The 24,907-nt window shown below is 47.2% G+C and overlaps 1 protein-coding gene and 1 non-coding gene across 2 annotated transcripts in view; one reads left to right on the plus strand and one right to left on the minus strand.

Annotated features, from left to right (window-relative positions):
• LOC141063323 (uncharacterized) overlaps nt 1-22,573 on the plus strand; it is a 42,274-nt gene extending 19,701 nt beyond the window's left edge. The window contains exon 3 of the mRNA XM_073557374.1: nt 22,432-22,573. Within this exon, the coding sequence (XP_073413475.1) occupies nt 22,432-22,573 (142 nt within the window). The remainder of the gene's footprint in view (nt 1-22,431) is intronic.
• TRNAL-CAG (transfer RNA leucine (anticodon CAG)) lies at nt 5,854-5,936 on the minus strand. The gene has a single exon. It is a non-coding gene; the product is annotated as a tRNA-Leu (tRNA).
• Nucleotides 22,574-24,907: the final 2,334 nt, after the last annotated feature.

Raw genomic sequence — 24,907 nt, forward strand, 5'->3', positions numbered from 1 at the left:
GGTGTAACGGTACCCTAAGTGTTACAATGAGTCACTTCTAACTGGCTAGATAGAAAAGTTGCAGACTCTGTAATCTCAGGATAAATTACCGTATTTTTCGGACTATAAGATGCAACGGACCATAAGAACACCCCAATTTTCAGTAGGAAAATAGGGGGAAAAAAAATAATGTGTCAAATGGGGGTCCGTCTTACAGTCCGAATTCAGCTTACCTGGGAAGGGATCTGGCACAGGTGAAGTAGTCACAGGGGTCATTCAGTGGTCCAGGCTCGTGCGGTGGCGGCTCTGTGCTAGGGCAGGTTGGTTGTGCTGGGGCAGCTGCGCTGGGGGAGAGGCAGCTGCGCTGAGGCAGGGGCAGCAGCAGCGCTGAGGCAGGGGCAGCAGCAGCGCTGAGGCAGGGGCAGCAGCAGCGCTGAGGCAGGGGCAGCAGCAGCGCTGAGGCAGGGGCAGCAGCAGCGCTGAGGCAGGGGCAGCTGCGCTGGGGCAGGGGCAGCTGTGCTGGGGCAGGGGCAGCTGTGCTGGGGCAGGTGGGCTCTGTGGTGGTGGCAGCGGGCGGCGCTCTGCGGTGCGGTGGTGGCAGCGGGCTGTGCTCCGGTACAGGGACGGCGGCTCCGCAGCGATTTCTTCGCAGCCCGGAGGCCCCCGCACTTCCCTTGCTGGCCGCCGCCATGTTGCAGTGGCCTCCGGGAGCATGGACGCCGGAAAGAATCTGCCGCAGACCTCAAAATTTGAAATCTCATTTTCAAAAGTGAGAGCCGGCTAATGGTGCCAAAAATGAGAGCAATAGCTTTAACAACCGGTTCCACCGAACCGGGGAGAACCCGCTGAATCCCACCCCTGGCTGCGCCCTGAGGGCTCATAGTGCTGCGCTGTGTGGAGTGGGATTCGAACCCACGCCTCCACGTGGTGACTGCAGACGCTGAACACGCTCCCTGGTGCACAACAGCTTGCACCTCCAGGGACCAGTACTGCTGCTGTCAGGAGTGGGATTCGAACCCACGCCTCTACGGGAGACTGCCCCGAGGGCTCATAGTGCTGCGCTGTGTGGTGCGGGGTGGGCAGGGTCAGCGCTGCGCCCCCAGGGCTCATAGTGCTCCGCTGTGTGGTGCGGGGTGGGTGGGGTCAGCGCTGCGCCCCCAGGGCTTATAGCGCTGCGCTGTGTGGTGCGGCGTGGGCGGGGTCAGCGCTGCACCCCCAGGGCTCATAGTGCTCCGCTGTGTGGTGCGGGGTCATCTCCCATCTCCTCCCTGGCTCTGTGCTGCTGTGTAAGATCGCTTAGTGGTGGGGGAGGGGCGGCAGTGACTGGCCGGTGGGCAGGGTCACTGTGCTATGGGAACCAAGATCCGGCCTGCATAGAAGGTGGAAGAGGGAGGAGTCGTGTGACACGCCGAGCTGCCTGTGACTCATCCCCTGGCTCGGGGGGCGGAGCCAGCGCCGTGCAGCACACAAACAGTCTCTCCCTGGCTTGCAGTACAGTGAGGCTGGGGGATGGGCGGCCGGGCTCTGTGTCACGTGGCTCCGAGCCCACCCCCTGCTTTCTCGGTCTAACTGCAGCAACAATGACGTCACCTGAGCGCCAGATTTGAACCTTGGAGCTGCCGGCCGGTAACTGTATGCCTGTATGGGGTCAGCTGTGGGGGGAGGCAGGGGGTCCCTGCAGAGTGTATGGGGTCAGCTGTGGGGGGCACTGCGGGTAGACAGGGGGTCCCTGCAGAGTGTATGGGGTCAGCTGTGGGGGGCACTACGGGGGAGACAGGGGGTCCCTGCAGAGTGTATGGGGTCAGCTGTGGGGGGCACTGCGTGGGAGACAGGGGGTCCCTGCAGAGTGTTTGGGGTCAGCTGTGGGGGGCACTGCGTGGGAGACAGGTGGTCCCTGCAGGGGGAGGTGAGGACAGTGTATGGGCACAGCTGTGGGGGGCATGGCGGGGTACAGGCGTTCCCTGTGGGGTAGGGGAGGGTTAGGGGGGCTGTGTTGTCACTCTGCTGTGAACACTAATTATGAATGCAATATTTCCCTTATTAATTATTGTTTTTTTATTTCTCTGTCTCTCAGTAGGTAACACTTGGGGCAGTCGCCCGCTCTCTGTTTGTCTGCTGGCAATATACGCTCGTAGAAAAAGGGGTTAATGTACCAGTACAATTCATAGGACTTAATTTTTATTCTATGTCAAAATTCAATAATTTCCTTTTCCCTTTTTTTTCCAATAGGTAACAAGGCATCGTGGACACTAAACTGGCTCAAGAACTGGCGGGACAAGGACACCAAGTTTGCCTAATGGACGACATCGCTATGGAGGAACACAGCTCTCCGGCCACCATCATCATGTGGAGCAGCTAAGCCTCTTCATCCTCGGTTTGGGTAAGTGACAATCCATGTATGTATGGTCTAAGGAGCGGTCATGGCACATGTACATACATGTATGTGTAAACATGTATATACAGTCAGCTGTCATGGCACTCGGGAAGTCACACCAGGGGGCTGTGTGGCCCTGTAGGCCTCTACACCACCACACAGCCTCCCGCAACCCGCTCTACACCACCACACAGCCTCCCGCAACCCGCTCTACACCACCACACAGCCTCCTCCATCCTCTGTCTCCCCCCTCCAGTCCCTGACGCCCCCCCCTCCAGCCTCCTTCCTAATTTAGAGCTTTTGGTTTTTTTTATCAGCATAAATTGTCATTTAAGAAACGATTGTCCATTCAAGAAGAGATTTGTGTTGGCAGATTATCTTAGGAAAGCGTGTTAGATGATAATAATCGTGCTGCCCATCTCACCCGACGAGCAAGCAGCACCAGGGTGGATAAAAATCTTGAATTTTTTAAAAAAATCAAAAAAATCAGATTTTTTTGATTTAAATCAGATTTTTTTGATTTAAATCATTTGATTGCAGTTTTCATAATGTGATTTCAAACGGCAAACAAGTCCTTGGATATCCTTTTGACAGTATTTGCACTTTGCTCTTGCACCTTTCTTTCCAAGATCTGCTGCTGGCATCTCAACAAAATGAACCCAAATAGGGTCTCTCTTACGACCTGCTGCCATGGCTCACACAGATCACTTATGAAGTTTGATTGTTACTACAGCCTGAGCCAAGCACTGCTGATGTTACTACAGCCTGAGCCAAGTACTGCTGACTATCCAACAAGTTTGGGCATGTCAACTGAATGCAGGGAAAAAGAAACTAAACCAAAACTGAAACCAAGCTAGAAGTGTGGAATTAAAGGGGCAGTATGAACAAAATGTGGAGGCTATTAATAGTTTATACAATTAAGACATGCTGCTTTTAAACACCTACCTATTGCCATATAGTAAAACAAAAAAGATTTTTACTTACTTTGGGGTCCCCCCCTCACCCTGGCGTTAGATCGTTGCCCCTAGTTTCGTCCGTGTAACTATGGGCGCACATGCACACTGCTCTCACTTCTCATTTTAATTGTGATTTATATTAAAAAAAAACTTTTTGATTTAAATCAATGATTAAAATCATGATTAAAATCATGATTTAAATCGATCCGATTTAAATAGAAAAAAATCTTTTGATTTAAATCGTGATTTAAATCATGATTTAAATCGGCGTGATTTAAATCAATCCACCCTGAGCAGCACCCTTGTTCGTTGGGTGAATTGACCTTTTAAGGGAGCCCGACGTACTCACTAAATTGTCCCTATCCCTAAGTTTTTTTGGATGCAGATTGCTCTCACACGAGTGTTTTTTTGATTTGGAAAAGAAAAGAAATGAGGATGGAGAATCAAAACTTTAAGGCTAAAAAATATACTCACACATAGAAAAATATTCAGGATTGAGAGTCCTCAGTAGTTGATACCTTTTAATGGCTAACTGAAAAGATGGTAATACATTGCAAGCTTTCGAGACTACTCAGGTCTCTTCATCAGGCTAGACTAATACAAAATCTGAAGTCACATATTTATGCACAATACAGCCTAGAAAAAATGCAATAGATAAGACAAGTGACGTGAAGCAGAACTATCAATATGGGAGAGGGAGAAACATAAATATAAACATTGGACCAGTTCATAGATAAGGAGTCTGGATGTTTTATGGTCCTCTGATTGGGGTCTAGTTCTGTGTTGCCCTGCAAGGTTTTAAAAGGAAATTCCTTAATTGATGTAAAAAGACATAAATCCATGCGACACATTCATTCCAGCACTGAGAGTGTCAAAGTTCGTCATAAATTTGTACTCCCAAACTCGTCTCTCTATCTGAGATGTGAAGTTACCTTTCAATACCAGTAATTTCATATCCATGCTGCTGTGATCAGGGATACAGAAATGTTTTGCCACAGGTAGATCCATTCTTTTTTCTCTTATTGTGTGACGATGAGCATTCATCCTTGTTCTAAGCTTTTGCCCTGTCTCCCCCACATACAGACCCCCAGTTGGACATTTAGTACAAATAATTAAGTACACCACATTAGATGTAATGCAGGTGAAAGTACCTGGGATCTTGTAGTCCTGATGTGAGTTGGGGATCTTTATCTTGTCCGTGGTCATTATAAATGGACAGGTTTTACATTTTTTCTGGTTGCAAGGAAAGGTTCCTGCAGCTGTTGGAGAGGACAGGGAGCTTCTGACAATGATGCTTCTTAAATTTGGGGGCTGCCTAAAACACAGCAGTGGGGGGTCTGGAAAAATTGATTTTAATCGGGCATCTTTTTGTAGTAAAGGTTGTAATTTCCGTGCAGCTCCCCTTAGCACCTCCAGATTTGGGTTGTAGGTGACTACTAGAGGCACTCGGTTATTTTCTTCTTTAGCTTTGTAATGTAGCAGGTGATTCCTTGACAATCTGGTGGCTCTTGTAATTTGGTTTTCAATTGTTCTTGGATGGTAACCCTGATTCAAAAAGGTTTTTTTGAGGCGACCAAGGTGTTTGTCTCTATCCATGGGGTTGGAACATATACGATTGTATCTGATGGCTTGGCTATAGATAATAGAGTTCTTTATGTGTTTTGGATGGAAACTGTCCCATTTAAGGTATGTTGGACGGTCGATTGGCTTCTGATACAGGGATGTCTCTATTTCATTGTTTTTTAGCTTAATGATGGTGTCCAAAAAATTAATCTCGGTACTGGAGTAGTTGAGTGTTAAATTGATGGTGGGATGAAATTGATTAAACTGTTCGTGGAACGTCTTTAGCTGTTGCTCAGACTCCGTCCAGATGATTAAAATATCATCAATGAAGCGGTAGTAGGCCAGGGGCCTGATGGGGCATGAGGACAAAAAATCGCTTTCAAGCTTGGCCATGAAAAGATTTGCATACTGTGGAGCCATTTTACTTCCCATAGCTGTGCCAGTCTCCTGTAGATAGATCCTGTTGTCAAATTCAAAGTAATTGTGGGTGAGGATGAATTTTATAAGTTTCACCACGGCATCAGCATCAGTCCCTGTGTTTTCCATGAAGAATTTGCAGGCATGTAAACCATCTTGGTGTGGGATATTAGAGTACAAAGATTCCACATCCATGGTGGAACACATCACACATATATACACCAACTGTATAGACACACACATAAATATTTATGGTGTATACATTAGGCTATAAGACTTGGAGACTGTTATTACACATGCTGCCACTAGGTTTATTTTCTTTTCTTAAAAAAAAAAAAAAAAAACTGTCGCTGTCAGGAGTGGGATTCGAACCCACGCCTCCACGTGGTGACTGCAGACGCTGAACACGCTCCCTGGTGCACAACAGCTTGCACCTCCAGGGACCAGTACTGCTGCTGTCAAGGAGTGGGATTTGAACCCACGCCTCCACATGTGGTGACTGCAGACGCTTAACACGCTCCCTGGTGCACAACAGCTTGCACCTCCAGGGACCAGTACTGCTGCTGTCAGGAGTGGGATTCGAACCCACGCCTCCACGGGAGACTGCAACCTGAACACAGTGCCTTAGACCACTAGGCCATCCTGACTGCTGACATTGACATGCTCCCTGGTGACACAAGAGTTTGCACCACCAGGGACTTCAGTACAGATCTGCTGTCCAAATCAGACATTGGGGCCCCTGGTGGGACTTCTGGCAAAGCCAGAGGGGACATTGGGATGTCATTTGAAAGCTAATTACCAGACTGAGGTGAGGGAGCAGTTCTTGGGGCTGTGTGGTGCTCTGTTGGGCATTTGTGCACCCTCAAGCCTGCACCACAAGGACCACTTTTATCCATGGACAGCCAGGCTCTGACCCCCTGAATTCAAATTCCATTTGAATTCAAATACAACACAAAAAACACAAAAAGTTGTGCATACAACTTATACCACAATGAACAGATTACTAATAAAACAATCCACCAGGAGTTAACAGTGGACATGTGGAGCTTTCATGTAGCCTCACTGTGCCCAGTAACATTGGCTGGTGACCCTACATGAGAAAAAATTGTAATATTCCAATATTCAAAACTCTGTCCCTGTCTAATTTCTTTGTAACAAGACATCAGATGATCGTAGATAAAGGCATTTTATTCAACTTTTCACAAAGTTAACAGAGAGGCTGTAAAAACATCAAGAGACATTTTTTGGCTTAAAAAAAAAAAAAAAAATTTAAACTGATGAATCAGCTGGTAAGTTTGTTTGGATGTACAGTGGTCAGATGGATTTGAGAAGGACGTTCTCTCGGCAGACGGGTGCCTGTTATACCCTATAGAATATATTCAGTGTACACGTCCTGGTGTGAAAAGAACCTAATATATATATATTTTTTTTTTTTACTCCAAAAACAGAAAAAAAAACAGAGTGAAGGCAATCAGTTTCCACCAGACACAAACAAACCTAAGTTTGCTTCGGCCAGAAATCACTCGAAATAAAAGGGTTTCCAGGACCTTCAGGCCCCTGAAGCTTAAAACTAGCGAAGAGACTGGGGGGGGTGAAAACTAAATTATATATATATATATACACACACCACCTGCCCAGACTGGACTGATGACGACCCGACCAGAACCCATGTGAGGCCTAGTCGGCCCCGGTAACTGAAAAGGCCACTACTGTTATGCTTCTAATCCTTTCCCAGTCATATAAAAGAATTTTAAAAAAAATGGCCGGAGAGTTGCTATATGGCGCAAGTTCCCCACCCAAAAAAAGTGTCTAACACATTCAGTTACAAATGTGTAATTTTCCTACATCTGAGGGGGAAAAGGCCACCATGGAGGTGTGTGTAAGAAGGTATGGCCGCTCCCAGGGTCCTCCATCACATACAGAGGCCTAGAGACATCACCGGCCTCACACGGCCCCGAACTACGCGCACAGACTGAAGAAGAAGGGGCTCCGCCATTACCGGAGGAGATTGTGCGCCTCCATGCTGCGGTTCTGGAGCACACCGCGGCCACACGGAGCGGGGTGGACGGCATTATTGTATCAGGCCGCCGAGATCTCCCCCTCACGAAAACCTCCTGACTCGGCGGAGACACGGTGAGGAGGACCGCAGCCGCTGCTACAGATGGCGGCACTTCCGCCTGTGCTCCGCCACCACAGGAACTAAAATGGCGGCCGGGCGGGGAAGTGACGTGTGGTGAGGAGACGTGGGAGGCCGGACTGAGTCATGGAGGAGGCGACGGTGGTGTCGTAATGTTTGCTGTGGAGAGCGCGCAGCAGAGGAGCGGAGCTGTCAGCGGGGAAGAGCGCGGCACAACACAAAGCCCGGAGGAGGGAGCGGCGACACCCCGCAGAGGACAGAAGGGAGACGGTGTGTGGGGGGAGAGAGTGGGGGGAGCAGAGGCTGAGCATGGGGGGGGGGGGGAGCAGAGGCTGAGCATGGGGGGGGGGGGAGCAGAGGCTGAGCATGGGGGGGGAGAGAGAGGCTGAGCATGGGGGGGGAGCAGAGGCTGAGCATGGGGGGGGAGCAGAGGCTGAGCATGGGGGGGGAGCAGAGGCTGAGCATGGGGGGGGGGGGGAGCAGAGGCTGAGCATGGGGGGGGGGGGAGCAGAGGCTGAGCATGGGGGGGGAGAGAGAGGCTGAGCATGGGGGGGGAGCAGAGGCTGAGCATGGGGGGGGAGCAGAGGCTGAGCATGGGGGGGGAGCAGAGGCTGAGCATGGGGGGGGAGCAGAGGCTGAGCATGGGGGGGGGGAGCAGAGGCTGAGCATGGGGGGGGGAGCAGAGGCTGAGCATGGGGGGGGAGAGAGAGGCTGAGCATGGGGGGGGAGCAGAGGCTGAGCATGGGGGGGGAGCAGAGGCTGAGCATGGGGGGGGGCAGAGGCTGAGCATGGGGGGGAGCAGAGGCTGAGCATGGGGGGGGAGCAGAGGCTGAGCATAGGGGGGGGAGCAGAGGCTGAGCATGGGGGGGGAGCAGAGGCTGAGCATAGGGGGGGGAGCAGAGGCTGAGCATGGGGAGGAGCAGAGGCTGAGCATGGGGGGGGAGCAGAGGCTGAGCATGGGGGGGGAGCAGAGGCTGAGCATGGGGGGGAGCAGAGGCTGAGCATGGGGGGGGAGCAGAGGCTGAGCATGGGGGGGGAGCAGAGGCTGAGCATGGGGGGGGAGCAGAGGCTGAGCATGGGGGGGGCAGAGGATGGTGCTTGGGGGGCGGAGCCGGAGCTGGAGTGTGGTGGACGGGAGATAAAACACAACCTTAGTATGTAGGGCTGTGGAGTCGGTGCTCATTTTGGTGGAGTCGGAGTTGGTATAAAATGGACCGATTCCGACTCCTAAAATATATAATAAATTGGGTACAGTAGTTCAATGCAGAATGTGCTGAATATTTTTTCATAGGAATTTGGGAAAGTTATGAAATGTCCTATAAATGGCTGTTCTATTCCTGATCTAAGGCTACATTCACACACAGCGTTTTTGCTGCGTTTTTTGAGGATACGTTTTTCAGTTGCAAAAGCAGATCAGCTTTTTAAAAACTGCATCACCTGAAAGGTTTTTGAGCTCATAGATAATGTTTTCAATATCAGAGCAGATTTCTAATCTGCTTTTATTTATATATCTGTCTATCCATATCATATCTGTACCAAAAAGAATGAAAGCCGGATAGCACACAGACTAACACTCCTTTTTTTTAGCACCAGTCAGGTCCACCTCATAGCTGCCCAAAAGGACGCCCAGGACAGGCATTGCTCGTCTTCAGTAACATCAACTGATAGTTGGAATAAATATACTGCATTCACCACCACATCTTCTTAAGGTGCAGGCTTTATTTTCAAGTGTAGGGGTGTGCAGTATGAGGTTCTGCCCCCCCCAGGTTTGATCCTGGCTACGCCCATGATGTGGATGTAGCCTGAGGATCTAGGCTTTGTCTTAGCCGAGATAAGTCATAGTGTGTGTGTGTGTGTGTGTATATATATATATATATACATACACACACACACACACACACTACAGACCAAAGGTTTGGAAACACCTCAATCAAAGCGTATTCTTTATTTTCATGACTATGGTTTAATAAGTGGGATTTCTTGCCTTATAAATGGGGTTGGGACCATCAGTTGTGCAGAAGTCTGGTGGATACACAGCTGATAGTCCTACTGAATAGACTATTAGAATTTGTATTATGGCAAGAAAAAAGCAGCTGAGTAAAGAAAAACGAGTGGCCATTATTACTTTAAGAAATGAAGGTCAGTCAGTCCGAAAAATTGGGAAAACTTTGAAAGTGTCCCCACGTGCAGTGGCAAAAACCATCAAGCGCTACAAAGAAACTGGCTCACATGAGGACCGCTCCAGGAAAGGAAGACCAAGAGTCACCTCTGCTGCGGAGGATAAGTTCATCCGAGTCACCAGCCTCAGAAATCGCAGGTTAACAGCAGCTCAGATCAGAGACCAGGTCAATGCCACACAGAGTTCTAGCAGCAGACACATCTCTACAACAACTGCTAAGAGGAGACTTTGTGCAGCAGGCCTTCATGGTAAAATAGCTGCTAGGAAACCACTGCTAAGGACAGGCAACAAGCAGAAGAGACTTGTTTGGGCTAAAGAACTCAAGGAATGGACATTAGACCAGTGGAAATCTGTGCTTTGGTCTGATGAGTCCAAATTTGAGATCTTTGGTTCCAACCACCTTGTCTTTGTGCGACGCAGAAAAGGTGAACGGATGGACTCTACATACCTGGTTCCCACCGTGAAGCATGGAGGAGGAGGTGTGATGGTGTGGGGGTGCTTTACTGGTGACACTGTTGGGGATTTATTCAAAATTGAAGGCATACTGAACCAGCATGGCCACCACAGCATCTTGCAGCGGCATGCTATTCCATCCGGTTTGTGTTTAGCTGGACCATCATTTATTTTTCAACAGGACAATGACCTCAAACACACCTCCAGGCTGTGTAAGGGCTATTTGACCAAGAAGGAGAGTGATCGGGTGCTACGCCAGATGACCTGGCCTCCACAGTCACCAGACCTGAACCCAATCGAGATGGTTTGGGGTGAGCTGGACCGCAGAGTGAAGGCCAAAGGGCCAACAAGTGCTAAGCATCTCTGGGAACTCCTTCAAGACTGTTGGAAGTCCATTTCCAGTGACTACCTCTTGAAGCTCATCAATAGAATGCCAAGAGTGTGCAAAGCAGTAATCAAAGCAAAAGGTGGCTACTTTGAAGAACCTAGAATATAAGACACATTTTCAGTTGTTTCACACTTTTTTGTTAATTATATAATTCCACATGTGTTAATTCATAGCTTTGATGCCTTCAGAGTGAATCTACAATTTTCATAGTCATGAAAATAAAGCAAACTCTTTGAATGAGAAGGTGTGTCCAAACTTTGGTCTGTACAGCCATGGCTAAAAATTTTGAGAATGACACAAATAATAATTTTTACAAAGTCTACTGCTTCATTTTTTCTAATGGCAATTTGCATATACTCCAGAATGTTATAAAGAGTGATCAGCTTAACAGCAATTACTTGCAAAGTCAATATTTGCCTAGAAAATGAACTTTATCCCCCAAAATACATTTCAACATCATTGCAGCCCTGCCTTAAAAGGACCAGCTAACATCGTTTCAGTGATTGCTCCATTAACACAGGTGTGGGTGTTGATGAGGACAGGGCTGGAGATCAATCTGTCATGATTAAGTAAGAATGACACCACTGGACACTTTAAAAGGAGGCTGGTGCTTGGCATCATTGTTTCTCTTCTGTTAACCATGGTTATCTCTAAAGAAACACGTGCAGTCATCATTGCACTGCACAAAAATGGCCTAACAGGGAAGAGTATCGCAGCTAGAAAGATTGCACCTCAGTCAACAATCTATCGCATCATCAAGAACTTCAAGGAGAGAGGTTCCCTTGTTGCCAAAAAGGCTCCAGGGCGCCCAAGAAAGACCAGCAAGCGCCAGGACCGTCTCTTAAAAGTGCTTCAGCTGTGGGATCGGACTACCAGCAGTGCAGAGCTTGCTCAGGAATGGCAGCAGGCAGGTGTGAGTGCTTCTGCACACGCTGTGAGGCGGAGACTCTTGGAGCAAGGCCTGGTCTCAAGGAGGACAGCAAAGAAGCCACTTCTCTCCAGAAAAAACATCATGGACAGACTGATATTCTGCAAGAGGTACAGGGAGTGGACTGCTGAGGACTGGGGTAAAGTCATTTTCTCTGATGAATCCCCTTTTCGATTGTTTGGGACATCTGGAAAACGGCTTATTCGGAGAAGACCAGGTGAGCGCTACCACCAGTCTTGTCTCATGCCAACTGTCAAGCATCCTGAAACCAGGGCCGCCATCAGGGCATGACAGGCCTTACATGTGTATGGGGCCCGGTGATTAGGGGGGCCCGACCATGCTGGCAGCCCGATCCGCGCTGGGGCCCCCCTACATTTTATACAGGCTTCTGCAGCTATATTTTAAATTCAGACTCAGCGCCTGCCGGGCCCCTCGGGCAGGCCCCCCCCCCCCCGCACCATGGTCCAGCCAGCGCCGAAATCCCCCCCTGCACAATGGTCCAGCCACAGCTCCGCCCTCACCTGACGTCACACACTGCTCTGCTCCTCCACTTCCTCATTCAGTCAGTGTGCCACGTGGGACTGGGAGAGGGAGGGAGCCTCGCCGCTGGAGCACAGCCAGATAACAAGGTAAGAAGAATTTTTTTTTTTTTGAAAGCGGCTATCCAGGGAGCCTGGGTCAGAATGCTGGACATGGGGCAGAATGGACATGGGGCAGAATGCTGGACGCTGGGGACAGAATGCTGGACGCTGGTGGCAGAATGCTGGATATGAGGGCAGACTGTGAGACGGGGCAGAATGCTGGACATGGGGCAGAAGAATGCTGGACGCTGGGGCAGAATTCTGGACATGGGGCAGAATGCTCGAAGCTGGGGCAGAATGCTGGAGACTGAGGCAGAATGCTGGACATGGGGGCAGGCTGTGAGCTGGGGCAGAATGTTGGATACAGATACTGCACAGTACCACTCATCCTGTATATATATACACTGCACAGTACCACTCCTGTATACGTATATACTGCACAGTACCACTCCTCCTGTATATATACACTGCACAGTACCACTCCTGTATATGTATATACTGCACAGTACCACTCCTATATATACACTGCACAGTACCCCTCCTCCTGTATATATACACTGCACAGTACCCCTCCTCCTGTATATATACACTGCACAGTATCACTCCTCCTGTATATATACACTGCACAGTACCCCTCCTGTATATATACCCTGCACAGCACCACTCCTATATATACACTGCACAGTACCCCTCCTCCTGCATATATGCACTGCACAGTACTACTGTCCTGTATATATACACTGCACAGTACCACTCCTGTTCTGCATATATGCACTGCACAGTACCACTCCTGTCCTGTCTATATACACTGCACAGTACCACTCCTGTCTATATACACTGCACAGTACCACTCCTGTCTATATACACTGCACAGTACCACTCCTGTATATGTATATACACAGCACAGTACCACTCCTGTCTATATACACTGCACAGTCCCACTCCTGTATATACACACTGCACAGTACCACTCCTGTCCTGCATATACACACTGCACAGTACCACTCCTGTACATATACACTGCACAGTACCACTCCTGTATATACACTGCACAGTACCACTCCTGTCCTGTATATATACACTGCACAGCACCACTCCTCCTGTCCTGTATATATACACTGCACAGTACCACTCCTGCATATACACACTGCACAGTACCACTCCTCCTGTATATATACACTGCACAGTACCACTCCTGTCCTGTATATATACACTGCACAGCACCACTCCTCCTGTCCTGTATATATGCACTGCACAGCACCACTCCTGTATATATACATTGCACAGCACCACTCCTCCTGTCCTGTATATATACACTGCACAGCACCACTCCTCCTGTCCTGTATATATACACTGCACAGTACCACTCCTATATATACACTGCACAGTAACCCTCCTCCTGCATATATGCACTGCACAGTACCACTCCTGTCCTGTATATATACACTGCACAGTACCACTCCTCCTTTCCTGTATATATACACTGCACAGTACCACTCCTCCTGTCCTGTATATATACCCTGCACAGCACCACTCCTGTCCTGTATATATACACTGCACAGTACCACTCCTCCTGCATATATGCACTGCACAGTACCACTCCTGTCCTGTATATATACACTGCACAGTACCACTCCTGTCCTGCATATATGCACTGCACAGTACCACTCCTGTCCTGTATATATACACACTGCACAGTACCACTCCTGTCTATATACACTGCACAGTTCCACTCCTGTATATATACAATGCACAGTACCACTCCTGTCCTGCATATACACACTGCACAGTACCACTCCTCCTGTATATATACACTGCACAGTACCACTCCTGTATATACACTGCACAGTACCACTCCTGTCCTGTATATATACACTCCACAGCACCACTCCTCCTGTCCTGTATACATACACTGCACAGCACCACTCCTGTCCTGTATATATACACTGCACAGTACCACTCCTGTCCTGTATATATACACTGCACAGCACCACTCCTCCTGTCCTGTATATATGCACTGCACAGTACCACTCCTGTATATATGCACTGCACAGTACCACTCCTGTCCTGCATATACACACAGCACAGTACCACTCCTCCTGTATATATACACTGCAAAGTACCACTCCTCCTGTCCTGTATATATGCACTGCACAGTACCACTCCTCCTGTATATATACACTGCACAGTACCACTCCTGTCCTGCATATACACAGCACAGTACCACTCCTCCTGTATATATACACTGCACAGTACCACTCCTCCTGTCCTGTATATATGCACTGCACAGTACCACTCCTCCTGTATATATACACTGCACAGTACCACTCCTGTCTATACACACTGCACAGTCCCACTCCTGTATATATACACTGCACAGTACCACTCCTGTCCTGTATATATACATTGCACAGTACCACTCCTCCTGTATATATACACTGCACAGCACCACTCCTATATATACACTGCACAGTACCCCTCCTCCTGTATATATACACTGCACAGTACCACTCGTGTCTTGTATATATACACTGCACAGCACCACTCCTCCTGTCCTGCATATATGCACTGCACAGTACCACTCATGCCCTGTATATATACACTGCACAGTACCACTCCTGTCTATATACACTGCACAGTCCCACTCCTGTATATATACACTGCACAGTCCCACTCCTGTCCTGCATATACACACTGCACAGTACCACTCCTGCATATATACATTGCACAGCACCACTCCTGTATATACACTGCACAGTACCACTCCTGTCCTGTATATATACACTGCACAGCACCACTCCTCCTGTCCTGCATATATGCACTGCACAGTACCACTCATGTCCTGTCTATATACACTGCACAGTACCACTCCTGTCTATATACACTGCACAGTCCCACTCCTGTATATATACACTGCACAGTACCACTCCTGTCCTGCATATATACACTGCACAGCACCACTCCTCCTGTGATGTATATATACACTGCACAGCACCACTCCTGTCTTGTATATATACACTCCACAGTACCACTCTTCCTGTATATATACACTGCACAGTACCACTCCTGTCCTGTATATATTCACTGCACAGTACCACTCCTGTCCTGTATATGTACACTGCACAGTACCACTCCTGTCCTGCATATGTACACTGCACAGTACCACTCCTCCTTTATCTATACACTGCACAGCGCCACTCCTGTATATATACACTGCACAGTACCACTCCTGTCCTGTATATATGCACTGCACAGTACCTCTCCTCCTGTCCCGTATATATGCACCGCACAGTACCACTCCTATATATATACACTGCACAGTACCACTACTCCTGTCCTGTGTATATACGCTGCACAGTACCAATCCTGTATATATACACTGCACAGTACCACTCCTGTATACATACACTCCACAGTACCACTCCAGTCCTGTATATATGCACTGCACAGTACCAATCCTGTATATCTACACTGCACGACATCACTCCTCCTTTCCTGTATATATACACTGCACAGTACCACTCCTATATATACACTGCACAGTACCACTCCTGTATATATACACTCCACAGTACCACTCCAGTCCTGTATATATACACTGCACAGTACCAGTCCTGTATATATACACTGCACGACATCACTCCTCCTTTCCTGTATATATACACTGCACAGTACCACTCCTATATATACACTGCACAGTACCACTCCTGTCCTGCATATATGCACTGCACAGTACCACTCCTGTCCTGTATATATACACACTGCACAGTACCACTCCTGTCTATATACATGGCACAGTCCCACTCCTGTATATATACACTGCACAGCACCACTCCTCCTGTCCTGTATATATACACTGCACAGCACCACTCCTCCTGTCCTGTATATATACACTGCACAGTACCACTCCTCCTGCATATATGCACTGCACAGTACCACTCCTGCCTATATACACTGCACAGTACCACTCCTGCCTATATACACTGCAAGTTCCACTCCTGTATATATACACTGCACAGTACCACTCCTGTCCTGCATATACACACTGCACAGTAACACTCCTGTATTTATACACTGCACAGTACCACTCCTGTATATACACTGCACAGTACCACTCCTGTCCTGTATATATACACTCCACAGCACCACTCCTCCTGTCCTGTATATATACACTGCACAGCACCACTCCTCCTGTCCTGTATATATACACTGCACAGCACCACTCCTCCTGTCCTGTATATATACACTGCACAGCACCACTCCTCCTGTCCTGTATATATACACTGCACAGCACCACTCCTGTCCTGTATATACACACTGCACAGTACCACTCCTGTCCTGCATATACACACAGCACAGTACCACTTTTCCTGTATATATACACTGCACAGTACCACTCCTCCTGTCCTGTATATATGCACTGCACAGTACCACTCCTCCTGTCTATACACACTGCACAGTCCCACTCCTGTCTATACACACTGCACAGTCCCACTCCTGTATATATACACTGCACAGTACCACTCCTGTCCTGTATATATACACTGCACAGTACCACTCCTCCTGTATATATACACTGCACAGCACCACTCCTCCTATATATACACTGCACAGTACCCCTCCTCCTGTATATATACACTGCACAGCACCACTCCTCCTGTCCTGCATATATGCACTGCACTATCCACTCATGCCCTGTATATATACACTGCACAGTACCACTCCTGTCTATATACACTGCACAGTCCCACTCCTGTATATATACACTGCACAGTCCCACTCCTGTCCTGCATATACACACTGCACAGTACCACTCCTGCATATATACATTGCACAGCACCACTCCTGTATATACACTGCACAGTACCACTCCTGTCCTGTATATATACACTGCACAGCACCACTCCTGTCCTGTATATATGCGTTGCACAGTACCACTCCTGTCCTGTATATATACACTGCACAGCACCACTCCTGTCCTGTATATATGCATTGCACAGTACCACTCCTGTCTTGTATATATACACTGCACAGTACCACTCCTGTCCTGCATATGTACACTGCACAGTACCACTCCTCCTTTATCTATACACTGCACAGCGCCACTCCTGTATATATACACTGCACAGTACCACTCCTGTCCTGTATATATGCACTGCACAGTACCTCTCCTGTCCCGTATATATGCACCGCACAGTACCACTCCTATATATATATACACTGCACAGTACCACTACTCCTGTCCTGTGTATATACGCTGCACAGTACCAATCCTGTATATATACACTGCACAGTACCACTCCTGTATATATACACTCCACAGTACCACTCCAGTCCTGTATATATGCACTGCACAGTACCAATCCTGTATATATACACTGCACGACATCACTCCTCCTTTCCTGTATATATACACTGCACAGTACCACTCCTATATATACACTGCACAGTACCACTCCTGTATATATACACTCCACAGTACCACTCTAGTCCTGTATATATACAGTGCACAGTACCAATCCTGTACATATACACTGCACGACATCACTCCTCCTTTCCTGTATATATACACTGCACAGCACCACTCCTCCTATATATACACTGCACAGTACCCCTCCTCCTGTATATATACACTGCACAGTACCACTCGTGTCCTGTATATATACACTGCACAGCACCACTCCTCCTGTCCTGCATATATGCACTGCACTATCCACTCATGCCCTGTTTATATACACTGCACAGTACCACTCCTGTCTATATACACTGCACAGTCCCACTCCTGTCTATATACACTGCACAGTCCCACTCCTGTCCTGCATATACACACTGCACAGTACCACTCCTGCATATATACATTGCACAGCACCACTCCAGTATATACACTGCACAGTACCACTCCTGTCCTGTATATATACACTGCACAGCACCACTCCTCCTGTCCTGCATATATGCACTGCATAGTACCACTCATGTCCTGTATATATACACTGCACAGTACCACTCCTGTCTATATACACTGCACAAACCCACTCCTGTATATATACACTGCACAGTACCACTCCTGTCCTGCATATATACACTGCACAGCACCACTCCTCCTGTGATGTATATATACACTGCACAGCACCACTCCTGTCCTGTATATATACACTCCACAGTACCACTCCTCCTGTATATATACACTGCACAGTACCACTCCTGTATATATGCACTGCACAGTACCACTCCTGTATATATACACTGCACAGTACCACTCCTGTCCTGCATATGTACACTGCACAGTACCACTCCTGTCCTGCATATGTACACTGCACAGTACCACTCCTGTCCTGCATATGTACACTGCACAGCGCCACTCCTGTATATATACACTGCACAGTACCACTCCTGTCCTGTATATATGCACCGCACAGTACCACTCCTATATATATACACTGCACAGTACCACTACTCCTGTCCTGTGTATATACGCTGCACAGTACCAATCCTGTATATATATACACTGCACAGTACCACTCCTGTATATATACACTCCACAGTACCACTCCAGTCCTGTATATATGCACTGCACAGTACCAATCCTGTATATATACACTGCACGACATCACTCCTCCTTTCCTGTATATATACACTGCACAGTACCACTCCTATATATACACTCCACAGTACCACTCCAGTCCTGTATATATACACTGCACAGTACCAATCCTGTATATATACACTGCACGACATCACTCCTCCTTTCCTGTATATATACACTGCACAGTACCACTCCTATATATACACTGCACAGTACCACTCCTATATATACACTGCACAGTACCACTCCTGTATATATACACTCCACAGTACCACTCCAGTCCTGTATATATACACTGCACAGTACCACTCCTGTCCTGCATATATGCACTGCACAGTACCACTCCTGTCCTGTATATATACACACTGCACAGTACCACTCCTGTCTATATACACGGCACAGTCCCACTCCTGTATATATACACTGCTCAGCACCACTCCTCCTGTCCTGTAAATATACACTGCACAGCACCACTCCTCCTGTCCTGTATATATACACTGCACAGTACCACTCGTGTCTTGTATATACACGCTGCATAGTACCACTCCTATCCTGCATATACACACTGCACAGTACAACTCCTGTATATATACACTGCACAGTACCACTCCTCCTGTCCTGTATATATGCACTGCACAGTACCACTCCTGTATATATACACTGCACAGTACCACTCCTCCTGTCCTGTATATATACACTGCACAGCACCACTCCTCCTGGCCTGTAAATAAGCACTGCACAGTATCACTCCTGTCCTGTATATTTACACTGCACAGCACCACTCCTGTCCTGTATATATACACTGCACAGTACCACTCCTGTCCTGCATATACACACTGCACAGTACCACTCCTGTCCTGCATATTCACACAGCACAGTACCACTCCTCATGTATATATACACTGCACAGTACCACTCCTCCTGTCCTGTATATATGCACTGCACAGCACCTCTCCTCCTGTCCTGTATATATACACTGCACAGTACCACTCCTGTCCTGTATATATACACTGCACAGCACTACTCCTCCTGTCCTGTATATATTCACTGCACAGCACCACTCCTGTCCTGTATATACACACTGCACAGTACCACTCCTGTCCTGCATATACACACAGCACAGTACCACTCCTCATGTATATATACACTACACAGTACCACTCCTCCTGTCCTGTATATATGCACTGCACAGTACCACTCCTCCTGTGTATATACACTGCACAGCACCACTCCTCCTATATATACACTGCACAGTACCCCTCCTCCTGTATACACTGCACAGTACCACTCGTGTCCTGTATATATACACTGCACAGCACCACTCCTCCTGTCCTGCATATATGCACTGCACAGTACCACTCATGCCCTGTATATATATACACTGCACAGTCCCACTCCTGTCTATATACACTGCACAGTCCCACTCCTGTATATATACACTGCACAGTACCACTCCTGTCCTGCATATACACACTGCACAGTACCACTCCTGCATATATACATTGCACAGCACCACTCCTGTATATACACTGCACAGTACCACTCCTGTCATGTATATATACACTGCACAGTACCACTCCTGTCCTGTATATATACACTGCACAGCACCACTCCTCCTGTCCTGCATATATGCACTGCACAGTACCACTCATGTCCTGTATATATACACTGCACAGTACCACTCCTGTCCTGTATATATACACTGCACAGCACCACTCCTCCTGTCCTGCATATATGCACTGCACAGTACCACTCCTCCTGTATATATACACTGCACAGTACCACTCCTGTATATATACACTGCACAGCCCCACGCAGCAATGGCATAAAGTGAGACTAGGGACTTTTTTTTTTTAAGTGGCGGAGGAATACAGTGCGGAAGGATACCTACCTTCCGTCATTGGATTCCTGCAGCCCGTAGAGAACGGCAGCATCATCTGATGCTGCCGTTCTCTACCCAAGATCGTCGTGGGACACACTCGTGGACTGCTTCGGATCGTGGGTGAGTATTTTTGTGGTTTGTTATGTTAATATTTATTCCGGAAAGACAATGGCTTCGGGGAACAATGTGACAAGTATTGGTAAGTATGTTACTCTATGTTATATGTACTGTATGTCTATGTATGTATTGTATGAATGTATTGTATGTATGTAGTATATATGTGGTATGTATGTAGCATGTAGTATGTATGTAGTATGTATGTAGCATGCATGTAGTATATATGTAGTATGTATGTAGCATGCATGTAGTATATATGTAGTATGTATGTAGCATGTAGTATGTATGTAGCATGCATGTAGTATATATGTAGTATGTATGTAGCATGTAGTATGTATGTAGCATGCATGTAGTATGTAGCATGCATGTAGTATGTATATGGTATGTATGTAGCATGTAGTATGTATGTAGCATGCATGTAGTATATATGTTATGTATGTGGTATGTATGTAGCATGCATGTAGTATGTATGTAGTATGTATGTAGTATATATGTAGTATGTATGTAGCATGTAGTATGTATGTAGCATGCATGTAGCATGCAGTATGTATGTAGCATGTAGTATGTATGTAGCATGTAGTATGTAGCATGCATGTAGTATATATGTAGTATAGTATGTATGTAGCATGCATGTAGTATATATGTTATGTAGCATGTAGCATGCATGTAGCATGCATGTAGTATGTATGTAGTATATATGTGGTATGTATGTAGCATGCAGTATGTATGTAGCATGCATGTAGTATATATGTAGTATGTATGTTGCATGTAGTATGAATGTAGCATGTATGTAGTATGTAGTATGAATGTAGCATGTATGTAGTATGCATGTTGTATGTATGTAGCATGTAATTTTTTTATTTTTTTTTTTTTACATTTAACACATTAGCCGGATGATGGGACTACTACTGTCCCATCATTGGCTAATGTGTCAATCACTGTCATGGTAGCAGGCATCGCCCGATGGGACTTGTAGTCCCATCGGACGATGCCTGCACAGACCCCCGGAGCCTGCACAGACCACCGGCAGGCCGGCACAGCCCCCCGGCAGGCCGGCACAGCCCCCCGGAGCCTGCACAGCCCCCCGGCAGGCCGGCACAGCCCCCCGGAGCCTGCACAGACCACCGGCAGGCCGGCACAGACCACCGGAGCCTGCACAGACCCCCTGGCAGGCCGGCACAGCCCCCCGAAAGGCCCGTACAGACCCCAGAGAGGCTGTACAAGGGCAGGAAAGGGTTTTTCTTATTCCGATACCGGAAGTCCCATAGACTTGAATGGGACTTCCGGTATCGGAATCGGCGATACCGATACTTTTTTTAAAGATCGGCCGATACCATCCGATACGATACTTTGAAGTATCGGACGGTATCGCTCAACTCTAGTCACAAGTAACTTAGCCAACACACCTAACTATTTTGGTACGAAGGGTAATAAAAGGGATTTTTTCCTTGTAACTGTATAGCTTGCCCCAATATGGAGAGGAGATTGACATTTAGCTTGAGTAAATAAACCAATATATTTGGTTGAAGATCATTAGATCTAGTGATCTTCAACCAAATATATTAGTCCACCTGACCTAATACTGTAAGTGTTCTTTAATCTGTAACTGATGTAAGAATGAAACGTTTTGTTTACTACGATTGTGGACATTAAATTATTGTTTGATCACTTAAATTGGGTGCTCAGCCCATGAACTGGGGTGAACCCTGACATCACCGCACGAACACTACCAACGCCGGCCAAAAATTGCTGAGCAGTGGAGTGAATAAGCCGGAAGTTATTGAGCGGCCCCGGAAGTAGATATGGTTGGGATACAGGGAGATGGGACGACGCGTCGCTGGACCAGTAAGTATAATTATAATGTTTATTATTAATTTTATTCTTTGTTTTACAGCCCTCCCCATCCCATATCTATAAAGTCCAAGCTCGGGGTTCGGACACAAGTTCACGTCATCTCCGGCCCCGAGATCAAACTTTACAAAAAAACTCAGGAGAACCCACCGATATTGGTCATCGGGGGGTTCGCCCATCACTAATGGACACAATTAGAAACTAAATGGATCCGGCAATTAAATCCCTTACATCCCTATGGTGTAAATGAAGTTCTCAGCTTCTCCCCTTTCCTATAGGGGGTTTGGTAGAATTCGTTCTCTACACTCTTTATTACATAGAACAGTTTTCTCTGATCTCAATGTGTCTTATTTGTTTCTTATTTCCCCATAATACAACGGTCACAAGATCGCCGATCTGCACTTTACTCTCCGATGGTGACGATCCTCTAGACATCCGGACAGTCAGGAGCATTGGATCCCATCTGTGTCTCCCCACTATTCTAACAATGGACGCTCTCTCCGCGATCATTTCCTCCTCTATACGGTTATTACGGGGAATGACGCTGTGATGACTTTTCTTCTGGGAGAGACACAGATCACATGTGACTAATATTGCAGTGTGAAGAGAAATTTATATTTCCAGTATTTTTCTGACCTTACATTGTGGGTTATGAGGTGTTTGGGGCTTGTTTTTTGTTCCACCCCTTTTTTCCTTTGTTTTTATCTTTCCAGTTGGTAATTGGGATTCTAATATAAGCCCATATACAGGGCCAGCTCCAGGTTTTTGAGGGCCCCGGGCGAAAGAGTCTCAGTGGGCCCCCCTTTTAACACATACCATGATTCATGCCGTGTGGCATCCGTGGTGCTGGCCAAAAAACGGACTTGTCTCCATGTGGATCACACAGACACACGCTCTGTAGCAAAACACGTTCATGTAAAGGAGGCTATTGATTAGGCCGGTTTCACACTAGCGTTTATGAGCGCAGCGACGGCCTGCGCACGGCTGCCGCTAAGCCCTGCCCCCTGCCGTGCCTCCACCGGTAGCTCCGCCTACCGGCGCATGACGCTGCATGCGCCCTGCGTCCCCTATCTTTATCACTGGGGGCGCAGGCCGTGCGTAATATGCATTTGGCGGCGCATGCGCCTTTTTGACGGTGCGCCGGCGCAACCAAACTGCAGCAGGTTGCGTTTGGCGCAGGTTGGCGCACCGTCAAAAGGACGCATGCGCCGCCAAACGCATATTGTGCACGGCCTGCGCCCCCAGTGATAGGGGACGCAGGGCGCATGCAGAGTCATGCGCCGGTAGGCGGAGCTACCGGCGGAGGCGCGGCAGGGGGCGGGGCTTAGCGGCGGCCATGCGCAGGCCGTCGCTGCGCTCATAAACGCTAGTGTGAAACTAGCCTTAGTAGTGTACGTATAAAGGAAAGATGAGAAAGAAAGGAAGAACAGAGAGAGAGAAAGAATGAACAGAGAGAAAGAGAAAAAAAGAACAGAGAGAAAGAAAGAGGGGAAAGAAAGAACAGAGAAAGAGAGTACGAACACGGAGAAAGAAAGGAAGAACAGAGAGAGAAAAAAGGGAAGAGAGAGAAATAAAGAAAGATTAGAGAAAGAGTGGACAGAAAAAAAGAACAGAGAAAAAAAGAAAGAGGGGAAAGAAAGAACAGAGAGGTAGAGAGAAAGAAAGAGAAAGAAAGAACAGAGAGAAAAAAGAGAAATAAAGAAAGAGGGGAAAGAAAGAACAGAGAAAGAAAGAGAAAGAAAGAACAGAGAGAGCGAAAGAAAAGAGAGAGGACGGAGAGGAAAGAAAGAACAGAGAGAGAGAAAGAAAGAGGGGAAAGAAAGACTAGAGAGAAAGAAAGAAAAAGAACAGAGGGAAAGAAAGCATGGCCAGAAAAAAAGAACAGAAAGAAAGAACAAAGAGGGGAAAGTGTAAGAGAATGGTCAGTTATAATATACTGAGCAGCCATGAGCGACTAGGCAGCCATTTTAGGAAAGTTAGGAAAGAATATATTCAACTTTTATAATAGAAATAATACGATGTACTCTGTAAAAGCAGATGGAGGATGTAAAATGAGATCATGCCCATTAACAAATTTAGTTGATGTGCCTACAGGTAAATTGGATCAGCCTTAGGGCAATGAGAAACTAAAACCAACGAATATATGGTGAATATGTGAATTCATGATAGTGTTAGTAGGAAACAGACTTCTGAAATTGTCAAATGTATTAATTTATGGGTTTAGTCTAAGAGCAGTAATAAGATTAATGACAGTAGTTAGAGATAATATTGGATTTATGTGGTTTTTAATGTGGTCTGGTGAAAAGTTAATTACTGATGTAATGTTGTGCCACTTCTTCCTTAGTCCAAAAAGATATGATGTAACCATATACGCCCTTTTGCTATAATATGTATACAGCTTTCTTTGCATAATGTATAAAAGGCACCTGCAATCTAGCTCGGGGCCTTATCATCGCCAGACTTCCTAGCGAATCTCTGCCCGTCTGAATTCCTGTTTTTGCCCGCATATTTCAACTTCT

This window comes from Dendrobates tinctorius, unplaced genomic scaffold (assembly GCF_039654945.1).
Source record: "Dendrobates tinctorius isolate UK_male_01 unplaced genomic scaffold, ASM3965494v1 ptg000249l, whole genome shotgun sequence".
NCBI lineage: Eukaryota > Metazoa > Chordata > Amphibia > Anura > Dendrobatidae > Dendrobates > Dendrobates tinctorius.